This window comes from Kogia breviceps, chromosome 6 (assembly GCF_026419965.1).
Source record: "Kogia breviceps isolate mKogBre1 chromosome 6, mKogBre1 haplotype 1, whole genome shotgun sequence".
In the NCBI taxonomy this organism is placed as follows: Eukaryota; Metazoa; Chordata; class Mammalia; order Artiodactyla; family Physeteridae; genus Kogia; species Kogia breviceps.
In genome coordinates, this window is record NC_081315.1 from 119,915,139 (window position 1) to 119,938,487 (window position 23,349).

The window sequence follows — 23,349 nt, forward strand, 5'->3', positions numbered from 1 at the left end:
TAAGAGTATAGAAGTAGTACCAAGAACACTGAGACAACATGATTTTATAACGAGGCATCTGAGCACAATTTTTACCAACAACAACACTTAGCAGCCTAGAAGAAGCAGCAGGGAAATTGGAGGCTGCTGAAAGTCAGAAACTATGGGAGAATATGTGGCTATGAATTTGTGGTTGAAATGGTAGACTGTGGGTTCTAAACTGCAAGGAGAAAATAAAGGGCGAAATCTATAACAAATCCAGAGGCTTTTAAATTTTATAACTACTTCTTTCTTAATATCTATTTTCACATATTTGTTTATCGCAGTATGATACTGTCTCTTGATGTTTTGCAAATGTGAGACTCCTGCCCTTTTAAAAGAAAGCAACAAGATCTTTTTCAAAACAGGTCTTTCTTTTGAGAGGTCCAGTGGAATGGTGAGGTGGATTGAGAGAAACAAAATTACAGTATTTTGGAGGGGAAGACTTTCAGTTTAAAATCTCTCTGAAACTGACTCCCAGCTTGTTTCTATTGTCATTCATCCTTCATTTTTGTCTCTCCATAATTATATTCAATCAAAAATTACATTATCTATAAAGGCAGCCTTTCTATGATCATTGGAGCACATTCTACTATGTTAGAAGTTCATTGTTCATACTACGAAGGCAAGAAAATTTCAAAGGGAAAGAAAAGTTTATTTTATGTCCAAATAAAATATATGTTTCTCTCTTCACTGGATGTAGTTAGAAAAATGAAACCAAAAATCTACTTCAGTAGTGTTCTATGTGCTTAGTCTTTATGCCAGTTTATGGGGAGAAGTGGTGGAATTAAGAATTCGATGTTGGTTTGGTTTTTAGTGTTAAAGAAAGAAAAATTTTAAATCCGGTTAAACTGTATCACAATTAAGACCAGTTGCTATATTGTACAGTGAGTCAAATGTAACCATCACAAAACCATTTTTAAATGACATTTTTACTGAATATAAATTAATCAAAACAAGTGTAACTGTTTGAACTGCTATTAGAAACTGATATATTACAATAAATAGAAGGAGGGACTTCCCTGGTGGTGCAGTGGTTAGGACTCCGTGCTCCCAATGCAGGGGCCCCGGGTTCGATCCCTGGCCAGGGAACTAGATTCCACGCGCATGCCACAACTAAGGAGCCCCGCAAGCCCCAGCTAAGGAGCCCGCCTGCTGCAACTAAGACCTGGCACAACTAAATAAATAAATATTTTTTAAAATAAATAAATAAAATAAATAGAATGTGAGTGATTACAGAGTGATTTTATAATTATAAGATAGCATATCGTATAGGGTTTTAGAACATGGGTTTTAGGGCAGAATGCCTGAATATGTGTCTTCACTCCACCAGTTATTAGGTGATCTGGAATAAATTACATAATCCTTCTTCAGTTTTCTTTATGTTTTGAAGGTCAAAGTACTTAAGACACTATCCAACACATAACAGATATTCAATAAGTATTAGGGCTTTTAAAATTAATAAATATATTGTGAAATTCATTTAAAAATTCATTTTAGGGCTTCCCTGGTGGCGCAGTGGTTGGGAGTCCGCCTGCCAATGCAGGGGACACAGGTTCGTGCCCCGGTCCGGGAAGATCCACAACAGTGAGAGGCCCGCGTAACGCAAAAAAAAAAAAAAAACAACCAAAAAACAACAAAAAAAACCCCCACAAAACTTCATTTTAACATTATTTATTGTATTTAAGGCTTATATATCAGAGCATCTCCACAAAGAGCCAGCCTTTGCAATGAAGAGGAATAAAAAGCAAAAAATGAGTCTTTGCCTGTAACTAAATGCTGAAGTAAAGATGGTTGCCTCTCACTGTTGTGGCCTCTCCCGTTGCGGAGCACAGGCTCCGGACGCGCAGGCTCAGCGGCCATGGCTCACGTGCACAGCCTCTCCGCGGCATGTAGAATCTTCCCGAATCGGGGCACGAACCCATGTCCCCTGCATCAGCAAGCAGATTCTCAACCCCTGCGCCACCAGGGAAGCCTGGTTTTTTTTTTTGAAGTAAAGATGTTTTAACCACAGAATCAATTTGCAGTACATTAGTGCTATAAACCACTATTCTGTTATATAATAAGACAAAAGCAGTTAAACATGCAATATCGTTTTTTTAAAGCATCATCTAAATATTTGAAAGCATTGCATTAACTTTTTTTTCCAGCTCTCCTGATTTAATTTTTTGACTATACTGACCCTTCTTGAACTAAATGCCAAGCATTTTGCAACTCCTATTAAACACATCATATTTTTGCCTTAAAATATACTTTTTTTTATAAATGTTAACCTTTTTATTAAATTGTTAGCTTCTTGAAGTTAAGGATATAGTCTTATTTATCTAACACATTTTAGGTATCAGGAAAATTTTGTTGAATTGAATTGGTTCTATAAAGCAGAAGTGTTTTTACAGTAAAATAATTTTAAATGTTTTACTGAATATATATGATAGCTTAAGATAGTTTTATTTGTTCTTATATGTATTAGTATATTTATTTCTTTGTTTATTTTTTTCTTTCTGGGCTGCCAGAGATTTAATATGGGGAGTTAGCAAAGAGGAGATGATTTTAATGCTCACAAAGCATTCTTGATTTACTTCTGACATTTCTGCAACTCTTAGAAACTTTTCCAGAGAGTTATAAATACTGATAAAAAGTATTTTATTATGCTAAAAATTATTTTAAAATACAGACTTGGGTGTAAAATTTAATGTATTAGATGCAACTAAAGGGAAAATAGGACTATTCTGAGACTTGAATTTCCAGTTAACTTTCCTTAGACTTAATTTTTTTAAAATGAGTTAATTACCAGCTGAAGTTCAACTTTTGAAGTTCCATTTAATCATATGGTTCTTCACTAACTGTTTTTTTTAAAAAGTCTTTAAATATTTACTTATATTTAAAGCTTAAATGAATAAAAAACAATGGGTTTCTTTTCCTCCTTTCTCATTTCCTTTCCTACCAACCATTAAAGAGGCAGTTTTCCTTCTTTGCTTAGCAGAGTCTAGCAAATATGTTAGCTGGCCACAACGACTGAAGCCTGCACACCTAGAGCCTGTGCTCCACAACAAGAGTAGCCCTGGCTCGCTGCAACTAGAGAAAAGCCCACGCACAGCAACGAAGACCCAATGCAGCCAAAATATCCCTCAAATTTCACTTTGTTTAAAAAAAATAAAATAAACACTCTTCAAAGTGCTTAAGGTCCTATGGATGATTCCAGAAAACTAGCTTGAGTACTACCCAGGATCCGCTGGTTCATCCTTATAGGAATTATCCTTCAGTTCACCATCAGAAGTAATTAATGTCCAGAAACAACATGGCAGGACTTCCAGAACAATGAAGTAAGGAACTCAGTAGATTTTATCCCAGCAAAACAACAATTTAACTGGTGAAAATTATTTAAAAATAAAATATCATTTAAAATCTTTGAGAATCCCCAGCATGTGTAGCCAAGAAGCTGAAGTTCCCCTCTCCCCCTAACTCCCAGTCTAGGGCTACAGTTTCACCGGCAAGGGTAGGCCTTCTCATCCCTTTCCTCCCTTCCCCCTCAGCTCCATGTTACAGGAAGTCTATTCCAGGTAGGCATGGCTGAAAGGACCAAGTCTCCCTCCCCGAAAGCAACCCCCACCCTAGGCACAGCATGCTGAGAACACTGAGGCCGAATTCCCTGTCCCAACTCACTACACGGTAGAGATTCCACACCAAGAGAGGCAAGCCACGACCAAGAGCTGCTCCCCAACCCCAGGACCTCCTTATAGAGCCAGATTGTCACTCTAGGAAAATAGGGTCCCTGCCCCCAACTCCAGTGCAGTGGTGCAGCTGTTCTGCCCAGGGGAAAAGGCAGACCATAAAAGTAAAGAGCTCTTTGGATCTGCCTGAGAAGACTGACTTCAGCTGGAAGAAGGAATGGAGAACTCCATGCCTAAAGGTGTTGTTGAAAACAGTATAGATCTTGATGAAGAGCAATTAAGAGGAGGCTGGTAGCTCCATAATACATCAAAACAACAGAGCAGCCAGAGGTTTTAAAGAAAGAACCAGGGAAAGAGTCAGCCATGAAGAACCCTCTTGGGATCATAGTCACCTGTGAGGATCAGGAAGGCAAGTGTACATGTGTTAGGCTGCACCCACTCAGGAACAATTGTAGCAGGTTGTGGGGCAGACTTGAAAGCATTCCCTAAACTGCACACAGACCCATCAACACAGGGAAGAAGCCTTACAAAGAACAAGGGGCTTAAATACAACCTGAGAGCAATATAAACTATGCAATCTGAAGAACAGAGAGAAAAAAGAATGGAAAAAATGAACAGAGCCTCAGAGAACTGTAGGACATGATTAAACACATCAGCATACAAATAATGGGACTATGAGGAGAGGAGAGAAAGGCACAGAAGAAGTATTCTAAGATATATATGGCTGAGAATGTTTCAAACTTAATGAAAAGCATTAAGCTACACATACAAGAAGTTCGATGCAATCCAAGGAGGATAAACAGAGTGATCCACATCTAGACACATTATGGTCAAAATGTTGAAAGAGAAAGAGAAAATCTTGAAAGCAGCAAAGGCAAAAACAACTCATCACATAAAAGGAAACCCCACTAAGATCAATAGTTGGTTTCTCATCAGAGACTTGGAGGACAGAGGCAATTGGACAACACATTCAAAGTGCTGAAAGTAAAAACCTGTCCACAGTCTTATATCCAGCAAAATTATCTTTCAAAAATAAAGGTAAAACACATTCCCAGATAAAAACAGAACTTTTTGCCAGCACACCTGTCTTACAAGAATGATCAAAGGAAATTATAAGGATGAAAGCATCTGATATCAGACAGTACTTTGAATCCACACAAAAAAACAAAGAGCACTGGTAAAGGCAATAATGTAGATAATTACAAAAGATAGTATAATCGCACCATCTTCTCTTGACTGATTTAAAAGCAGTTGCATAAAACCATATGTATATATAATTGTATTGTTGAGCCTATAACATACTGAAATATAATATATTTGACAATATCAGCACAAAATACAAAGGTGGAAACAAAGTTGTATTGGAGTAAGGAAATGACACCAAATAGTGACTCACATCCACAGGAAGGAATAAAAAGAACCAGAAAGGAAGGTGTTGAGAAGACAGATTGTACCCAGCCAACAAACAAGAAAGATTAGAAAACTATAAATGCCTGAGATATTTAGGATTTAAAATCAACAGAACCCACTGATAATTTGGATATAGGAAATTAGGAAAAAGAAGGTTTTGCAGATCATTCCTTAGTTTCTTACTTGCAGAAATTAAGGATGGATTTTATTCCTGAGAATCTGTTCATTGAATGAAGACCAATTTTAAGGAGGAAAATCATGGGTTTGGCCTTGGGTGTGTTGAATATTGAAGTATATTCAAGATATCCAAGCGTAAATGTCGAGAAGGCAGTTGAATATATGGGTCTAGAGTGTAGAAGAAAGGTCTGAGCTGGCTATAATACTTAAATAACTGATTTATTGGTGGTAATTGAAAGTGTAAAGTTTGGATGAGCTTATTTGCAAAGAGAATACGGAAAGAAAAGAGTTAAGGGCTGGGGACTTCCCTGGTGGCTCAGTGGTTAGGAATCCGCCTGCCAATGCAGGGGACACGGGTTTGAGCCCTGGTCTGGAAAGATCCCACGTGCCGCAGAGAAACTAAGCCTGTGCACCACAACTACTGCTCCTGTGCTCTAGAGCCCGCGAGCCACAACTACTGAAGCCCATGCTCCTAGAGCCCCGTGCACCGCAACAAAGAGTAGCCCCCCGCTCACCACAACTAGAGAAAGACCATGAGCAGCAACGAAGACCCAACACAGCCAAAAAGCAGTAAGTAAATAAACAAATAAATTTAGTTTTTAAAAAGAGAGAGATAAGGGCTTAAGACCAGAGGTTGAGGATCAATATTTAATAGGTTGAGGATGGTGAACCCACAAAGCAGACTGAGAAAGGCATAGCCAGAGGGATGAAAATAGAACGAGTCGAACCAGAAGAATGTAATACCATATAATTCAAAAGAAAAGAAAAAAATGGTTATTAATTCTGCTTAGGATTTGAATAAAATTAGAACTGAAAAACTCTAATTTTTTTTTCTTTTGTTTTTGGCCCTGCTGCGTGGCTTGTGGGATCCTAGTTGCCTGACCAGGGATTGAACGTGGGCCCTTGGCAGTGAGAGCGTGGAGTCCTAACCACTGGACCGCCAGGGAATGACCCTCCCTGCCGCCACCAAAAGAAACCCTCTAATTTACTGATATGGCAGTTTATTGGTAATCTTTTCAAGAACTGTTTTGGTGGTTTAATAGGAACAGAGGCCACACTGGACTAAGTTGAGGTCTGACTTGGAAGATTGTTAGGAGCAATTCTCCATGGATCTCTTGCATTGAGAACTTTTGTTTAGGACTGTTTTTCAAGGATGCTTGTTAAATGAACAGACTTGGAAGATAGGAATATTGTCTCCTTTTGGAGCAGAGGGCAGATTGTCTGCTACCCAGTGTAATAAAAATGATGTCTCCCTCTGGGACAAACATCAGGCAGATTTGCTTACAGCCCATTGTAAAAGATGAGAGTTCCCTAAGCTCAGAGTTCTTCAGCTGAGACATAAGCCCACTGCCTGCAGCATCTACCTGTGCCACTCTGTCACCCTGTGGGACTTAGGAGGTAAAGGGAACCAACATCAACATGAAACTCAGGCTGCTCTCTGTGGCATGAGTAATAAAGTCCTTTGTCTCTGACCGAGGAGGCTTGTGTCTTCTGCCAGTATCCATGAAACCAAGACAGGCTAACTTGTTAATTTGCAAGTAGGATAAAACATCAGTCCCTTCACAGTTCCTGACAAAGATGAAAATATGGAAACAAGCAGAGTGAATTGTTTCAAACAGTTTGGTTATGAAGGAGAAGAAAAGGCAAGGCAGAGCTAGTGGCATTAAGGGGGAAAAAATCTAAGCATGTATAAATACTGATGAGAAGCAGGCAACTGAAAGGAAAAGACTGAATATATATAAGACAGAGGGATAATGGGAAAGGGATAATATAAGGTAGGAAAGGATGTGAGCCTAAGCATAGGTAAGAGGAATTGGACATAGAAAGAGGAATACTTCCTTATTTCTTTATTTGTAACAAAAGAGAATGAAGAGAAGTTGGATGTAAACTTTGGTAGTTGATACATTTAGTAACACAAAGTTAAGGAAACTCTTCTGACTGCTTCTCTTTTTCCTGAGAAATAGGAGGTCAGGTAATTTGCTGGAAAAGAGGGATAAAGAGAGGAGTAGGAGGCAGTTCAAGATTTTTAAAAGAAGAGATTTGAAACAGCCCTGTGTAGAGAGCAAAAAACCCCCCAAACACAAAAAAAGTAGAGCAGAGAAATGAAGTAGGAATGTACTTGAAGATCTGTTTGGGGTTGTCATAAACTCTTGGTACCCTATGGTGTGACTTTCTCTAGCACCACAGGTACTCAGGTGCAGACATAGAAAATAGTTGTTACTGTAAGATTAGGGTTTCCCCTATGAGACAAAGGAGTTTTATTAAAGTTTTTTAAACTTTGGGTCATAGAAATCAAGCTGAATGTGGAAAGTGAAGAAGAGGGCTAGTGGATTGAGAGAAGTTAGAGACAGGACTACAATCCCAGTGAAGCTGAAAAACAGTGGGAGTACAGGTATTCCCTGCTTTCGAAAATTTGCTTTCTGCCACTTCACTTTTATGAAAGACCTACATTAGTTTGTACCTGTTTTCGATAAGCAAAAGCGATCCAAAGAGGATTTTTGCTTTTAAGAAAAAAAGGTGTAAAGCGAAAATAGCATTCAGCATTTGTTTTGTAGCGAGTTAGAGAGGCAGCACATATCCCAAGTAGCTAGAGTGACAAGATCAAGCTCCTTCCCCAGGAACTACACTCAGCATCAGGCCACCATAGTTTTGAACTGTGTCTGTGAGCATCTGTGCTTTTTCTCAGTTTGTTTTGTGTATCCATTAGCAAGATGTGCCCTAAGATAATTACTTCTTTGCTTTATACCATTTCGGTTTACGAAAGCCTTTATAGGAACACTTTACTTTTGGATAGCAGGGGAAACCTACAGTTGAATAAACAAGTTGAAAGGAGAAGAGGTTGCAGCAAGAAGATTTAGGAGCTGTTCACTCATTTCTTCATTCATTTAATAAACCTCAGTTCACAGACTACTATGTGCTATCCAAAAATACTTTTGCTCAGTATACATCTTGATATGTATACCAAAATAAATTTACCTTCCCAGTTATGATTTCCATGGGCTTGGGTTATTGAGGCTGTCTCTGCTTGATAGCTAGGGAAGGTTAACCTAAAGTGGCAAGGAGAAATCAGCATCTTAGTCTTTACTCTGTATTCGTGTTATCTGAATACAATAACCATTTATCCATGTATTCTTGCGTAGTTTTTAAACACTTTTAGAAAGTTATATCTAAAAATTTCTACTTACATAACCCCCATTATTATTTTTTAATATTATTAATACATTCTTCATGTTAATTACTGCTAGTAGCAATAAGACCAAATTAATGAGGAAGTTCTTGAGCACTTAGTTAAAAATTAACTAATAATACTTATTATAATAAATAATAATTAGGGCTTCCCTGGGAAGTCCGGTGACGATGCAGGGGACACGGGTTCGTGCCCCGGTCTGGGAAGATCCCACAGGCCGCAGAGCGGCTGGGCCCGTGAGCCATGGCCGCTGAGCCTGCGCATCCGGAGCCTGTGCTCCGCAACGGGAGAGGCCACAACAGTGAGAGGCCTGCGTACCGCAAAATAAATAAATAAATAAATAACAAAAACAAAATAATAAATAATAATTAGATGGCATAATGAATGTAAAGTGCTTAACACAGTATCTAACAGTAGAAAACATTCAGTTAATGGTAGCTGTTACTACTATTTTTTTTTTTTTTTTTTTTGGCTGCAAGGCATGTGGGAACTTAGTTCCCCAACCAGGGATCGAACCCATGCCCTCTGCACTGGGAGCATGGAGTCATAACCACTGGACCACCAGGGAAGTCCCAAACCCTACTTCTGCCTCCAAGTTTCAGGCCCTTCTTTTTGCCTGCGCTGCACAGCATGTGGCACCTTAGTTCCCTGACCAGGGATTGAACCCGCATGACCTGCATTGGAAGTGTGGAGTCTTAACCACTGGCCCTCCAGGGAAGTCCCTAATGGTAGCTATTACTACTTTTTATCATCATCATCATCATCATCATCATCATCTATAGTCCGAACTCTTAGCTCCAAGCAACAAAAATTCAACTTTTACTAGGTTTTGCAAAATAGGAATTTACTGGCTCATGTTATTAAACAAACAAACAAACAAACAAACAGGTAGATGCCCTAGCTGGATTCAAGTATTCAAACAACATCAACTATGTCATTTCTTGGCTTTACTTTATATTAGCTTCATTCATAGCAAGCTTTCTCCTCATTGTAATATTGGGTTGGCCAAAAAGTTCAGTTAATGAATATGTTGTTCAGTAAAGTTCTTGGTGAAAATGAAAAATGTCTTTTATTTTTACTTAAAACCAAATGAACTTTTTGGCCAGCCCAATAAGATGCCCTCCATTTTGCCAGCTAACCAATATCAGTGGGGGGAAAAAATGTCACTTTTTCAATAGTTGCAGCAAAAGTCTCAGGTAGAGCTTTCATTGGCCTGCTTGGGTCACATGCTCATTCCTTAACTAATCATATGCCCAAGGAAATGAAATGTTCTGATTGTCCAGGCCTGGAACTGGGGAATGGGCACACATTCAACCAAACACATGGACCAAGAGTGGGCAGGGGAGGGTTTTCCCAAAGTTAAATCAAGGTGGTACCTGCGGAAGAAAGTAGCATAAAAATCAGACAGGCAAAAACAGCAGACTTCCAATACTGCACTCGTGAAAACAGCTGAAAGTGAATCTTAAATTGTCACCCACTCAGTGAAAGCCTGTGTATAGCATGTAGTTTGTACTCTTCTTAAAGTAAATAAGCAGGCTCTGCCATACTAATGTGCACAGATTGTTCCATAGGTAAGGATGTGCCATAGAAAACATCCCATCTCAACTTCTATATAATTAAATCGTCGTAACACTTGAAGAAAAATACAACTGAATTTAATTATCACAAGAAACGTGATCATAAGGTATTAATTATCTCAGGCAGCATGTTACAATAGAAAGAGAATAGAAGTAAAAATCACAAGATATAAATTCTACCAAAACTGCAGTAATAATATTAGTTACCATATATTGAATGATTGTTGTACCTATTCTAAAAGCTTTTTGTCTGCTTCCTCATTTTATTATCACAACTCTATAAGGTAGATATTAATATGCTCCTTTTATACCTGGGGAAACTGAGGGTCAGCGGTTAAGTAATTTGCCTCCTATAAGTGACAGAAAGATTTGAATCTGTCCACCTTGCTTCCAAAGCCTGTGTTTTTTGTTAATAAGCTGTGTGACTTAACCTCTTATTTCTTGTTTCTGAAGTAAGAGGCTTTGTTTAAATTATCTTTAAGGATCCTTTGCTCTTAATAATCCTATGATTATTTAAGGGTTCACCTTTAATTTATTTTTTTAAAATAAATTTATTTTTTTATATTTTATTTATTTTTGGCTGTGTTGAGTCTTCGTTGCTGCACACGGGCTTTCTCTAGTTGCAGCGAGCCGGGGCTACTCTTCGTTTCAGTGCGCTGGCTTCTCTTTGCGGTGGCTTCTCTTGTTGCAGAGCACGGGCTCTAGGCACGCAGGCTTCAGTGGCTGTGGCACGAGGGCTCAGTAGTTGTGGCTCACGGGCCCTAGAGCACAGGCTCAGTAGTTGTGGCACATGGGCTTAGTTGCTCTGTGGCCTGTGGAATCTTTCTGGACCAGGGATGGAACCCGTGTCCCCTGCTTTGGCAGGTGGATTCTTAACCACTGCGCCGCCAGGGAAGTCCCCACCTTTAATTTCTCATCACTAATTTTGCATATTTTTAAAGAAGGATTTTCAATTAATTATAACACCCCTATGTCATTAATCATGGACAAAAATAATATCACTATTTTGGTGAGAACACTTTTTAATGTGCATGTCATTAGTCAGTACTATCATATGATCATGAAGGAAACTGTACATTTGACAAATATTCTTCCATTGGGACCTCACATACAAAGAATAAAATTTGGTAAAGACACAAAGTGACTAATATTAGAACAGGGGCGAAATGCCATCTGCATTTTTGCATTGGTGTATTTTATGTGTGAAGTGTTTGTGTGTGTATGTTTGGTTGGTTGGTTGGATTTTTGCCTTATTGCAACTCGGCCAAGCCTATCTCCTCATTCTTGCTTGGAGTCTTTCTTTTTTTTTCCTCACATTTGAATCTGAATTCTAGTCAATACTGAAAGGGCTATGAAAAATTTGCTAAACTGCTGCAAATAGCTTTACCTTGTTTGAATTTTTATATAAGATGAAAATTAAAATTTGAGCAAGTTTTGTGCTTGATAAACTCACCTTCAAGTGTAAACTGAAAAACGATGTAATGCAAAAAAGATACTGATGTTGATTTCACTATGTTAAGTGTACTCTTTCTATGAAAAATGAAAATGTGCTTACATAGCTTGTCTTTTTTCAGAGATCAATATTTCTCTCTGCAGCATTAGACAGCTGCTAGCTATTAATAATATAATAATAACTGGAGGGAGTATAACAATAGGGATTAATGGTGTTGTCTCTGGAGTAAGAATGTCTGAGTTCATATCATAGCTCCTTCAGTTACTAAGTATAAGTCAATGGCCAGGCATTTAACTCCCCTGAAAGTTAGTTTCCTTATCTGCAGATGGGGAAAATAATAGTGCCTCCCTCACAGCCTGTTGGAAAGACTAAACAAGAGAATGCACGCACAACACAGTGCCTGCCATATCGTAAGCCCTGAGTGTTAGCTGTTCTACTATACCGTTAACAATAGTGCCACCACTACTATTACTCTGAAAATTGCACACATCTGAGAGTGAGTCAAGGACTCAAGAACTCATCCGTTCATATTAGCCTCTGCTCTTAAAATACAGTGGTTTAGGAATCAAACTGAGCATGTGAATTTCAGCTAACAGCTCCCATATCTTATAGTCTAAATCTAGAACTTACTTAAAATATTTGAACAAATTCACAACTGTACTCATGGGAAAATAAAATAATTCATGTTACATGTAAAGTTTGTTTTTATTTTTCGGGGAGTTTTTTTTTACCTGATATGTTATTATAGAATATTTCTATTGTTTATTCAACAAATATTTATTATGAGCCTACAACGGGCCAGGCACAATGCACTATACTAAGTACTCATGTTAGAACTATAAGATATGGTTCTTGCCTTTAATGACTTGACCTTTCCTATCAAAGATAGTGAGAAATAAATATATAAAGAAATAATTTTAAAATTAAATATCGTGGTGCACAGAATAATGGTTTCTCCCCACCCCCACAAAGATGTCCACATCTTAATCCTTAGTACCTATTGAATATGATACCTTACATGGCAAAAGAGATTTTTGTAGATGTGATCAAATTTAAGGACTTTGAGATGGGGAAATGATCCTGGATTATCTAACTGGGCTAGACCTAATCACATGGGTCCTTAAAAGCAGAGAACCTTCCCCTGCTGGGGTCAGAGGGAAAAGTTAACTACAGAAGGATGGTCTGAGAGCTGCAACATTGCTGGCTTTGAATACAGAGGAAGGGGACCAGGAGCCAAGCAATATGGACACCCTCTAGCAGCTAGAAAACGTAGAGAAATAGATTCTCTCCTAGAGCCTTCAGAAAGAAACACAATCCTGCTGACATAACTTCTAACCTGCAGAACTATAAAGTGATACATTTGTGTTGTTTTAAGCCACTAAATTTGGAGTACTTTGGTATGGCACCAATAGAAAATTAATACAAATACAGTAAATTCTCTCTATTTAAGGTCTATATGTGGAGAAATAGAAGAAGGATCACTTTCCAAAGCTGTATCAGAAGAGCTAGGAAGAATTTTCCCAGAAAACCCACAAAAGTCATCATTCCAAAGTAGATCACATGGCCTTTCCAAAAGCCAGCTTCTACTAAAGGGAAGGGGATTACCCTTAGACCCATCACCTCTGAAGCTGTAAGTGGGATTTTCCTCACATAAAGAATGCAGACTGGATTAAGGTTCTAATAGGAAAGAGGAAAGAGTGAGTGAATGGATGCTTATTAATATCCACCACAAAAAAAGACTGCTAATTCCATAAAAATTGATACATTGTTTTGAGATTACTATAATAAATAATACTTTGGAAAAATAAGACCATCTTTTGTTTGGCAAAAAGTGGAGCAGGTAGAAAACCTATCAAGATATTGCTTTAATGCTTGCCTGACACGTGATAAATTCTCTCCATCTATTCAACAAATATTTACTGATACAGAAAATACCATAATGAGATTAACTGTAATGCCAGTGATTTAAGAATGCTGCCTATTTTCTTTTCCATGTTTTTAAGTGTCTTTCCTCTAGGATTATTCAAACCCCCAACCAGTTCATTGCTGGATATCTTTGACATTTCCACAGAACTTCATTTGTGAACATATGCCGCTTTTAGGCATTCTTCCAGTGACTTTACTTTTTTCCTCTCCTTTAGATTGCCCAGATTAAGAAGTGCTTCGGTAAAGTGGCAAATTTTTAGTAATTATTTAATCTGGTTGATAGGTATTTAGCGGTTCATTGTACTATTTTCTCTAATTTTGTGTGTTTGAAATTTTTCATATTAAAAAAAGAAGCGGCAGGCTGCCACAGCACGCCTAGGCCAGTACTTATTGGGCCTTCTACTTCCCTTCTCAGTGCCCCCAGCTGCTCCCAGGATCTGAGATGATATGATTAACTGCTGCCTCCCCACCTGGACTCTAGGAGTTAACTAAGCATTGCAACACCTACTTCTTCCCCTGAAAAACCCACAAGCAGCTTGTAAAAGAATTCAAAGAAATCTTCAGAAAGAACTGTTTCAGATTAGGGTACTTGCTTTGTACTAAAACCACAAAAATACTGAAAAAGTCTTAAAAAGGTTCAGTAACAACAGAAAACTCCAAAGTACAATAAGTGCATAGATTAAAAGAAATTAGAGGTGGTAAAAAGAAAAAAAAACTTTAATAAAAAAAATGCAAAAAAGAGGCAAACAATGATACCAGCAATGCTAGACACTGGAGTAGAAGAGAGAGTTGAGGGACCAGAAGAATTACAAACTAAATCAAGAACTGTTCAAGTTCTGTCCTAAAGAAAAGAAAGCCTTAACCTCAGGCAAGAACAAGATTTTTTTCTTTTTTAATATAGTGTATTATAATGGAACACATAGAAAAGTATGAGAAGCTGAGAAACATAAAATTGATTACAGCACATCAGTGAAGGAAAACATAATTTAGAAGTTAAAATACAAAAAATAAGGAAAGGTTAACAAATAAATTATAATTCAAGAGGGTATTATCAGTATCAAAAGGGGTTCATATAAATCCCATTTTATGGATTAGAAAACTGAAGCTGAGGAAAATGAAGTAACTTGGTCAAGGTCATTCAGTTGAAGTGTTGGGAGACTAGATTTGAACTCTCCAGATATCTCTACAACATATGGTTTTTCTCTATTTTTGGTAGAAATGGAAATCCAAAAGTAATTTATTAAATTATATGTACTTGTTCACTCAAAAATCTGGCTTAAACTTAAAATATAGACTTAACAGTGTTGCCCCTTTGAGTCTAATTTTTCCACAACACCAATGACACTCTGTGTGCTACACAAATTACTGTTATATGGGAACACACCACCTTAAAATCATATTGAAAATCATTTTTTCTGACTATTGCAAATAAAATTAGATTTTTTCACTCTCTTTCCTTAAACTGTATATGTACAACAGAAAATAAGGCATTTTTAAATGAAAAAATATTTTTAGTTATTTACGTATTGATTACTGAAATGATTAAGCTTTGGTTTCTACTAAAGGAATCTAAGTTTGATTCACGTGTTTGAAGAGTGCCTCAAGTTAAGCTAATTAACTTTTTTTGGCATAGACAGCAAAATTAATGGCATTTAATACTTACCTGTTATTATGTGAAACCCTGTACCCAAAGTCTTCTTTTTACACAAGTAACTTTCTACCTTGCACCTACTATGAGCAAGTATATGTTCAATAAATAATTACTGATTTGAATCATCACTCCTAAAAGAAATTAGGTTTAATAAATTATAATTACAACTATGTCATCTACATGACAGTTTTTCTTTTGTGACTGCCTTAGGGGCTAGTGAAGAGAGGGAAACTATACCAATTATTTTAACAAAGATAATCTAATATAAAGAATTGTTAAGTAGGCATTGAAGAATAGAAAAGGCAAAAACATTAAGGCAGTGATATTCAAAAGATGGTGAAAATACAGCATCATAAGCATTCCCTGGAAACTTGCTAGAAGTACAAATTCTCAGACTCCAAGCCCCACTCATGGCTTACTAAATCAGAAACCCTGGCAGTGGGCCAGCAATCCATACTTTAAAAGCCCTCCAAGGAATGGTAAGCTGTGACGAAGTGAGAGAGTGGCATGGACATATATACACTACCAAACGTAGGGTGGATAGCTAGTGGGAAGCAGCCACATGGCACAGGGAGATCAGCTCGGTGGCTTGTGACCACCTAGAGGGGTGAGATAGGGAGGGTGGGAAGGAGGGAGACGCAAGAGGGAAGAGATATGGGAACATATGTATATGTATAACTGATTCACTTTGTTGTAAAGCAGAAACTAACACACCATTGTAAAGCAATTATACCCCAATAAAGATGTTAAAAAAAAAAAAAAGCCCTCCAAGGGATCGTAACTTATGCTAAATTTTAAAAACACTGCACTAAAGTAGGCTAGAGGGCCACAGATAGTAACAGCAGGAAGCAGCGACCACTCCTGGGCCTGAGGAGTAAAGAAGAGAGGTAGAATAGTAAAACTGAGAAGACTGGGAAAGGCCCCATCCCACGCAGCTGAAACTCACCTCCAAGAACCGATCACTGTTCACCTGGTGCTGGTGTTTCTGAGCTCAAAGAGAGACACCATAGGCCTTGGGAACCAGATATCTGAGGAAAAGGAACCCACGAGTTTGGTCTGGTGTCTCAAGAAGGCACATTGAGATTGGTTCTGCAAGTGTTGGGAAGCCACTAAATTGAGATCAGTGGCTGCTACCGGAAGGGCCTACTAACTGCCAGAGTGAACTATCACTAGAGACTGACAGGATCAAGAAACCCATGAGAGGCAAACAAGGAAAGAGCAAATCCCTTCCTCCTCCAGCTGTGCAATGTCTCTCTAGTTCCTCTATTGGCAGAGACTAACAGGGAGACAGATTGTTTCCAGAATTCCAAAGGGTGGGGTTGAAGCTGAGAGATAGTAGCTTAATTAACTGGCATAAAGACCACAATTGGGGCTTCCCTGGTGGCGCAGTGGTTGAGAATCCGCCTGCCGATGCAGGAGACACGGGTTCGTGCCCTGGTCCGGGAAGATCCCACATGCCGCGGAGCAACTAAGCGCGTGAGCCATGGCCGCTAGGCCTGCGCGTCCGGAGCCTGTGCTCCGCAACGGGAAAAAAAGACCACAATTGTAATAAGACTGAGAGGTAATAGAAATAGTACTTAATTTGGGGTATCTATAATTGGGTACAGATGGACATCTTCTAGGCGACTGATATCTAGGTAGACTTTTGGGCTTATTTTACAAAATGATTCCTATTTGGAGACTATATGTTTCTCCTGATGAGATTAATAAGAAACATTTAGGACAGCTATAGAATTTGGACAGGAAAATACGCAAGGACCTACACTGAAGTCTTCTTAGCTACCCAGCTAAAACTGAAAGATCACAGCCGTAATAGCTGAGGATGGCTCAATAGTAGCAGCAAGCCCTGCTCCAGTCAACTGAGGCTGGGTTCCTTAAAGTCTTAGTGTCAAAGGAATGGACTAAAAAAAAAGGCTTATTTACCAGGACAGAGCAATCCAGAGCCTGCCTCAAAACAGGAGATTGGGGCTTCCCTGGTGGCTCAGTGGTTGAGAGTCCACCTGCCAATGCAGGGGATGCGGGTTCGTGCCCCGGTCCGGGAAGATCCCACATGCCGCAGAGCGGCTGGGCCCGTGAGCCATGGCCGCTGGGCCTGCGCGTCCGGAGCCTGTGCTCCACAAGTGACGAGGTCACAACAGTGAGAGGCCTGCGTACCGCAAAAAAAAAAAAAAAAAAAAAAAAAAAAAAAAAAAAAAAAAAAAACAGGAGATTGGTAGAAAAAGGTTGTTCTGAAATCACAGTCATTGATAAGAGAAATTCAAACATGATTTTTCATTTAAGAAGCTGTCTTTGTGCAATTCCAGGCAACTAGACAATGAATGGAAATGAATCAGCTACTTCCTTCATCTTGTAAATCAGTGTTCTAGCAGCTGAGTGTCCAGTCAATGCTGAGTCCACACAAATCAATAAATCAGTGCTTTTCATATTCCTGAAAGGTGGGCACAGACACAGTTGTTTTTTATGACAATCAAAAGGAACATTCCCAAGTGTTACTGAATGATTATCAGAAGTATGCCCAGTACCTACTTTGGAAGATAAAGAAGAACTATAAGATAGTCATTATCCTTAAAGACCTTCACCTATTTCTCATTTTATGTTTATGTTTTGTTTTGTCTTGTTCTGTTCTTTTCAGGATATTGAAGAATCACAAAACCCAGCTGGCGAGCCTGTTGGAGATGACTACAAAAAGATGGGAACACTTTTTGGTGAACTGAACAAAAGCCTCCTCAACATGGGCTTCACAAGGATGTATTTTGGAGAACAAATTGTAGAACCAGTAATAGTCATTTTCTTTTGGCTTATGCTGTGGTTCCTTGGCCTATCAGCCCTTGGACTAGTTGCTGTTCTTTGCCTTGTCATTATTTATGTGCAACAGTGAAATATGGCCGAATGAACTACTGACATTTGGCAGCCATATACGTAATTAGTGAAGTTATGTATGTCACCACATAAAGGCTGAAAATTTTGCCTTGTTTCAAATTGTGTGCTGTTTTGTAATTAAATTTATAAGTTGATGTTGTTATAAAATTAAACTCAACTCGATTATAACAGGGTTGAATATATATTTTGTAGCTTATTCATAACTCTTGTTTAACTACTGTGATCTGTGCCCACTTTTAAACACTCCTATTCCCATGCCAAATCTTGAATAACACCAAAAAGTGAGCAGGGAATATTCCCCTGTTCACTCTTCTAAATGTTCTAAAACATTTTAGAAGAAAAAGGATGAAACAAGGAGCTAAAAATAAGTTGTAATTGGAGAACTGCACCCCACCTACCCCCACCAAATAAACCCATATTATCTGGGAAATAATTTGAATTTCCATTGTCCCTGCTTAGCTGAAACCAATGTAAATGATAACTTCTATATACTACCTTAATATTTTGATGAAAATCAGTAAAGCTAGCACATTTTCTAAAGATTGAAAAGAAATATATTTATTATTGCTGGGGAAACTTCTCAAGTTAAATGTAACTTTTTTATAATGTAATACTTGGGCTTAGAATCACTTCAGTATGTCATTTGAAGTTTTAGACAGTTTTGGTGCTAATTACTTTTTGTGAATTTTTAAAGTCTCATAAGCCAGGTTCATAGTTGGTTGTACCCCATGGTAATGAATATTTTCTTGTATCTAACCAGTTGTGTATTTTTTTCCTAGAGAGACATTTTCAGTGTATTTTTTTCAGAAATTTATATTTTATAGTTCTTTTATAGCAATTATTCTAAGATTTTAAAAATCTATTTCCTACCTTGATACGGATATTTTCCCCCCAAAATTGATTTGTATTATGGCTTAAATTCTTTACTCTTCCTTTAAAAAAAAAAATCATCTCATTTTCTTTGATCTCTGTATTAGAAAGTACAGTATTACAGTATAAAACCAAATGCTTAAATTTGGAACTTAGCAGCCAATTGTATAATATTCCTCTAAGGCTAAAGCCAAGACAGTATCAGCCAGGCATATTATTAATGTGACTTAATTCAGCACTTTGGGGTTTTATATTGAAATAAGCATTTCTTTCAATATACTTAGAAAATGAAAATGGCTTACTGATATTTTGGATTTTGTTAGAGAATCTAAAATCTTTACACTTTCATCTGAAAGACTTTCTATGTAGACAAAGGATAGGTAGTTAAGATAATTATCTAGAAATTTAAGTTAAATAGAGGAACAATGGAGCATTTTTATCTTTGGCAGGGCAATAACTAAAGTGTGTAATGTGTTTACTATTCTACTTTATAAAGTTTTTATCCAATCCTAGTTTTAAAATTTATTCTGTAAGTTCTCAGTGTCTTCCATTCCGAAGCAGAAAAATGATGAAAATGTTCAATTTAGATTTCTAAAATTAGATCATCCTGAACCAACAATACCAGTCAGAGGGCACTAAAAAGTATTGTGCATTTGTATAAATACAGCACTTTTAAAGTTTGACTTAAAGAAAAAGACTTTGCACTATATTATTGTGTTTTTATTGGATTTGTAATATTTTTATAGAATATTTTATAGAACCTGGCATAAGTGCGAGTAATTTGAAAAGGTGTCTTTATTTGTGTCCAGTAGAATTGAGAGGTTTTTAATAGAAGTCATAAGATTTTGTATATCTGCATTCAATATTAAAAAGTGTATTCTTTTCTAATACTACTAAGAATTTTAATTTCCTTTTGGAATGTAAAAAGATATAGTATGCATAATAAAAGCTCTGGTTCCACCAGTGCCTAATATTGAAAATATTTTGAAAGTAAGTTTTAATTGTAATTATTTAGTATACTGTCAAATACTATGCATCTGCACACTGCTGTTAATAGAGTATATATTAAATTCTATAAAGAAATGAGATATTTTGCTGCTATTCTTTTTGCATATATTATTAGAGCAGTATACCATCAAATTATTTGCTTTTATAGGGAAAAAACAAACTTTGCTCATTTGATGGAAATAAAATATTTTCTCTTATGAAATATAATAGAATGCAAATTATACTTATATCTTGAAATGAAAAGAAACTGGTCATTTCTTTGCTCCATGATATAAGGCAGGGGTCCCCAACCCATGGGCCACAGACCGGTACAGTCGGGAACCTGTTAGGAACAGCAGGAGGCGAGCAGCGGGCGAGTGAGCAAAGCTTCCTCTGCTGCGACGCACTACTGCCTGAACCATCGCTAGCATTACCGCCTGAACCATTGCCACCCGCCTCACCCTGTCCATAGAAGAAATGGCTTCCACAAAACCAGTCTCTGGCGCCAAAAAGGTTGGGGACCACTGGTATAAGGAATTTGTTCAAAAATGGTTTTCAGGGACTTCCCTGGTGGTCCAGTGGTTAAGATTCCGTGCTTCCACTGCAGGGGGCCCAGGTTCGATCCCACGTGCCACACAGTGCAGCCAAAAAAAAGTGCGAGGGAGGAGAAAAAAATGTTTCTCAATCATTTCAATCTCAGATACGAGCCAGCTTTAGAAACTAGTACTGCTATGAATAAAGAGATAGAAGTTACAAGGCTGCATTACTAGATTATTAGTGTATATGTCACTCATACCACCAGCCCTCAATTCAAAGGGAAACGGTCAAGATACAAGTAAACTGACTATAGATGAATAAATCAATTTTCATTAAGGGAAAAACTCAGTTTTGTAGAATTCAGTTGTCTCATATGTTAAGCTGTCATATACAAGGTATTCTTCCATTCCTAGGCACCAGTCAGATCATTCTTGGTCCAGTAGTGTGCTGGAGCCAGCTTTCACTGGCTTGCAAGAGCCAACTGCATACATTTTATCCCTACTCTGCCTGCAGTGACATCAAGTTGGTAGCTTGTCATTGAGTATGGGAGCAGTATTTACACTATAAAAATTGGCAAACACAACAAATCAGGGCTCTTTTTTCCTGGCAAGCCAGTTGTTAAGCATATACCAGCACATCACTGATTAGCCACTCTAGAGGCCACATTTCCATTTCTACTCCTACAAATATAAAGGAAACATATTAAGGGAAATCCCCATGGACCCATCCAAAACTGTATTTGAATCTTTTCCATGTGGGAACTATGGACTATGGTTGTCTTCTGACCAACATATATCTCTGTTTAATCACGTTTTGATCAGAGAAAATCTCTCCGGGCTATCACTAATCTGCAAATCCATTAAAGATGATCCAGATGATCAGGAAATAAGAAACAGTTACAGAACTGATGGAGGGCAAATTACAGCATAAGTAAAGGTCTGTTGTAAAGTATTAACCTCAAAATAATCAAAGCTAGGTATTGAGCAATAAAGGACTGTTTGGTTTGTGATTATTCTGAGTTATTTTACAAAAGTTTATTGATTTCACTTTATTTTAAATGTTTTCATTGCAAATTAATGGCTTTACAAGGTCAAAGAAGAGAAAAAAATCAAATAAGACTTTCATACCTATTAGGACTTCTAGTATTGGACTTGACCAAGGAGAATATAAACTAATGTACAAATTATGGCTTTATGATTATTGCTGGACTTAGTGTATTTCTTAGTGTATTTTGTAAGTCCTATTTCTCTGCCCAACTCTTAATTTTTGGTGTTTTGACTGTTCTCTCATGAATCAACACCTTGCCCTGGGCAATATTACCACTCCCATGGCTTCAATTACCATTTCATACTAACAGCCCTCCAGTCTACATCTCCAGTTCAGAGAGTTCCATACAGAATATAAGATTCGTACATTCAGTTGCTTGCCCAACATTTGTACTTGCTTATCCCTTAGTACCCCAAATTTAATATGTCCAAAAAGGAACTCAGCATCCTTCTCCCAAACTTTTTCTTCTTCCTATGTTTCCAGTCTCAGCAAATGACAAAATCCCCTCCTACACTGCCCACACTGTAACCAGTCACCAAGCCCTGCTCTTTTACTTCCTAAAAATATCTTTCATCTTTCCACTTCTCTCCATTCCCAGTATCACTTAGTCCATACCACCATCCATAGATTGCTATCTCAGAATCCTCATTGGTCTCCTGCCTTCATTTTTCCACTTTATAATCAGAATAATCTTTCTAAAATGTGACTCTAATCTCCTTGGCCTAAATCTCTTCAATGGCTTCCTGTTACCATTATGATAAAATCCTTACTCCTTAATATGTTTTACAAGGTCCTTCATGAACTGGTTCTTATATACCTCACCTCTCTATACTTCCACTTTCTCTTTCCAAGATTCACTATACTGATTTTGTTTTCAGTTGAGTGATGTGTTTCTCCCTTCCATGACTCTGTGCATACTTTACCTTCTTTCTTTAACTCCTCCCTACCAAACTGACCAACATATCCACAACTTAAGGCCTCAATTTAGACATCGCATCCCCGGGGAAAACTTCTCTGACTCTTTTAAATCCAGTTTTGGTACTTCATGTGCTTTCAGAGAACCCTGTATTTCCCCTATCAGCATTTATCATGCTATTGCTATATTGTAAAAGCTTATGGTCAGCTTCTTCCATTAAACAATAGGCTTCACACTGCAGAAAACATGTCTCTCGCATTCATAACTGCACTGCCTAACAATGCCTGGCATACAGTATGTGCTCAAAATCTTTGTCAAATGAATAAATCAGCTTCATTTATTCATGCTCTCCCCAGAGTGCATTAACAGAAGATCTAGAGTTGGCTGTACTTTAGAGTTTTTTGACTCCAAAAATGTACTTATTGTGCATAGAGTGATTGATGTATATGTTATCATTTATAAAGTTTATTCACTTTCGATGGAAGAATATTGCTGTTATTTGCATACATATACAGTATTTCTACTATACGCTTGCCTTTTTTAGGAGAAAATGTATTTTCAGTGCTGTGCTTGCTGGAATCACTGTTTCTCCAAAATGCATTGGATCACTCATGTTACCTGAATTTCATATTTTTCCAGTATTTTTCAATAGACCTTTATTTACTAAACTTTAATTTTCTAAAAATCTCAGAATTGTGAGCAGGAATTCTCAAGTATGTAAGCTTGGTATTTTGGGCTCCAGAATAAATACTTTGTTATTCTTTCTAATAAATAATACTCTTTCACAACCCTGCATTCTGAGTCTCCCTTCTGACTCCTTATATTGTGTTCTACTTGTCAGTTAATTGCTGCCACATCAAGTTTGGAAACTGTCACCTGAGAGTGAAAACAGCTTGTTTATTTTCCTCATCTATATTGCTGGAGCAGAAAGCCAAGGCCTGATGTATGTATGGCTTCCCAGGCAATAGAGTAGTGGGAAAATCTAGATCAAGAAATTGTATTTCTTCTTTCTGTTGACTACTGTGTAAATTAGAATTATTGA

The 23,349-nt window shown here is 37.7% G+C and overlaps 1 protein-coding gene across 1 annotated transcript in view; it reads left to right on the plus strand.

Annotated features, from left to right (window-relative positions):
• The window catches only part of FAM241A (family with sequence similarity 241 member A), a 40,689-nt gene extending 17,587 nt beyond the window's left edge, over positions 1–23,102 (plus strand). The window contains exon 2 of the mRNA XM_059066663.2: positions 17,703–23,102. Within this exon, the coding sequence (XP_058922646.1) occupies positions 17,703–17,948 (246 nt within the window). The 3' untranslated portion in view covers positions 17,949–23,102. The remainder of the gene's footprint in view (positions 1–17,702) is intronic.
• Positions 23,103–23,349: the final 247 nt, after the last annotated feature.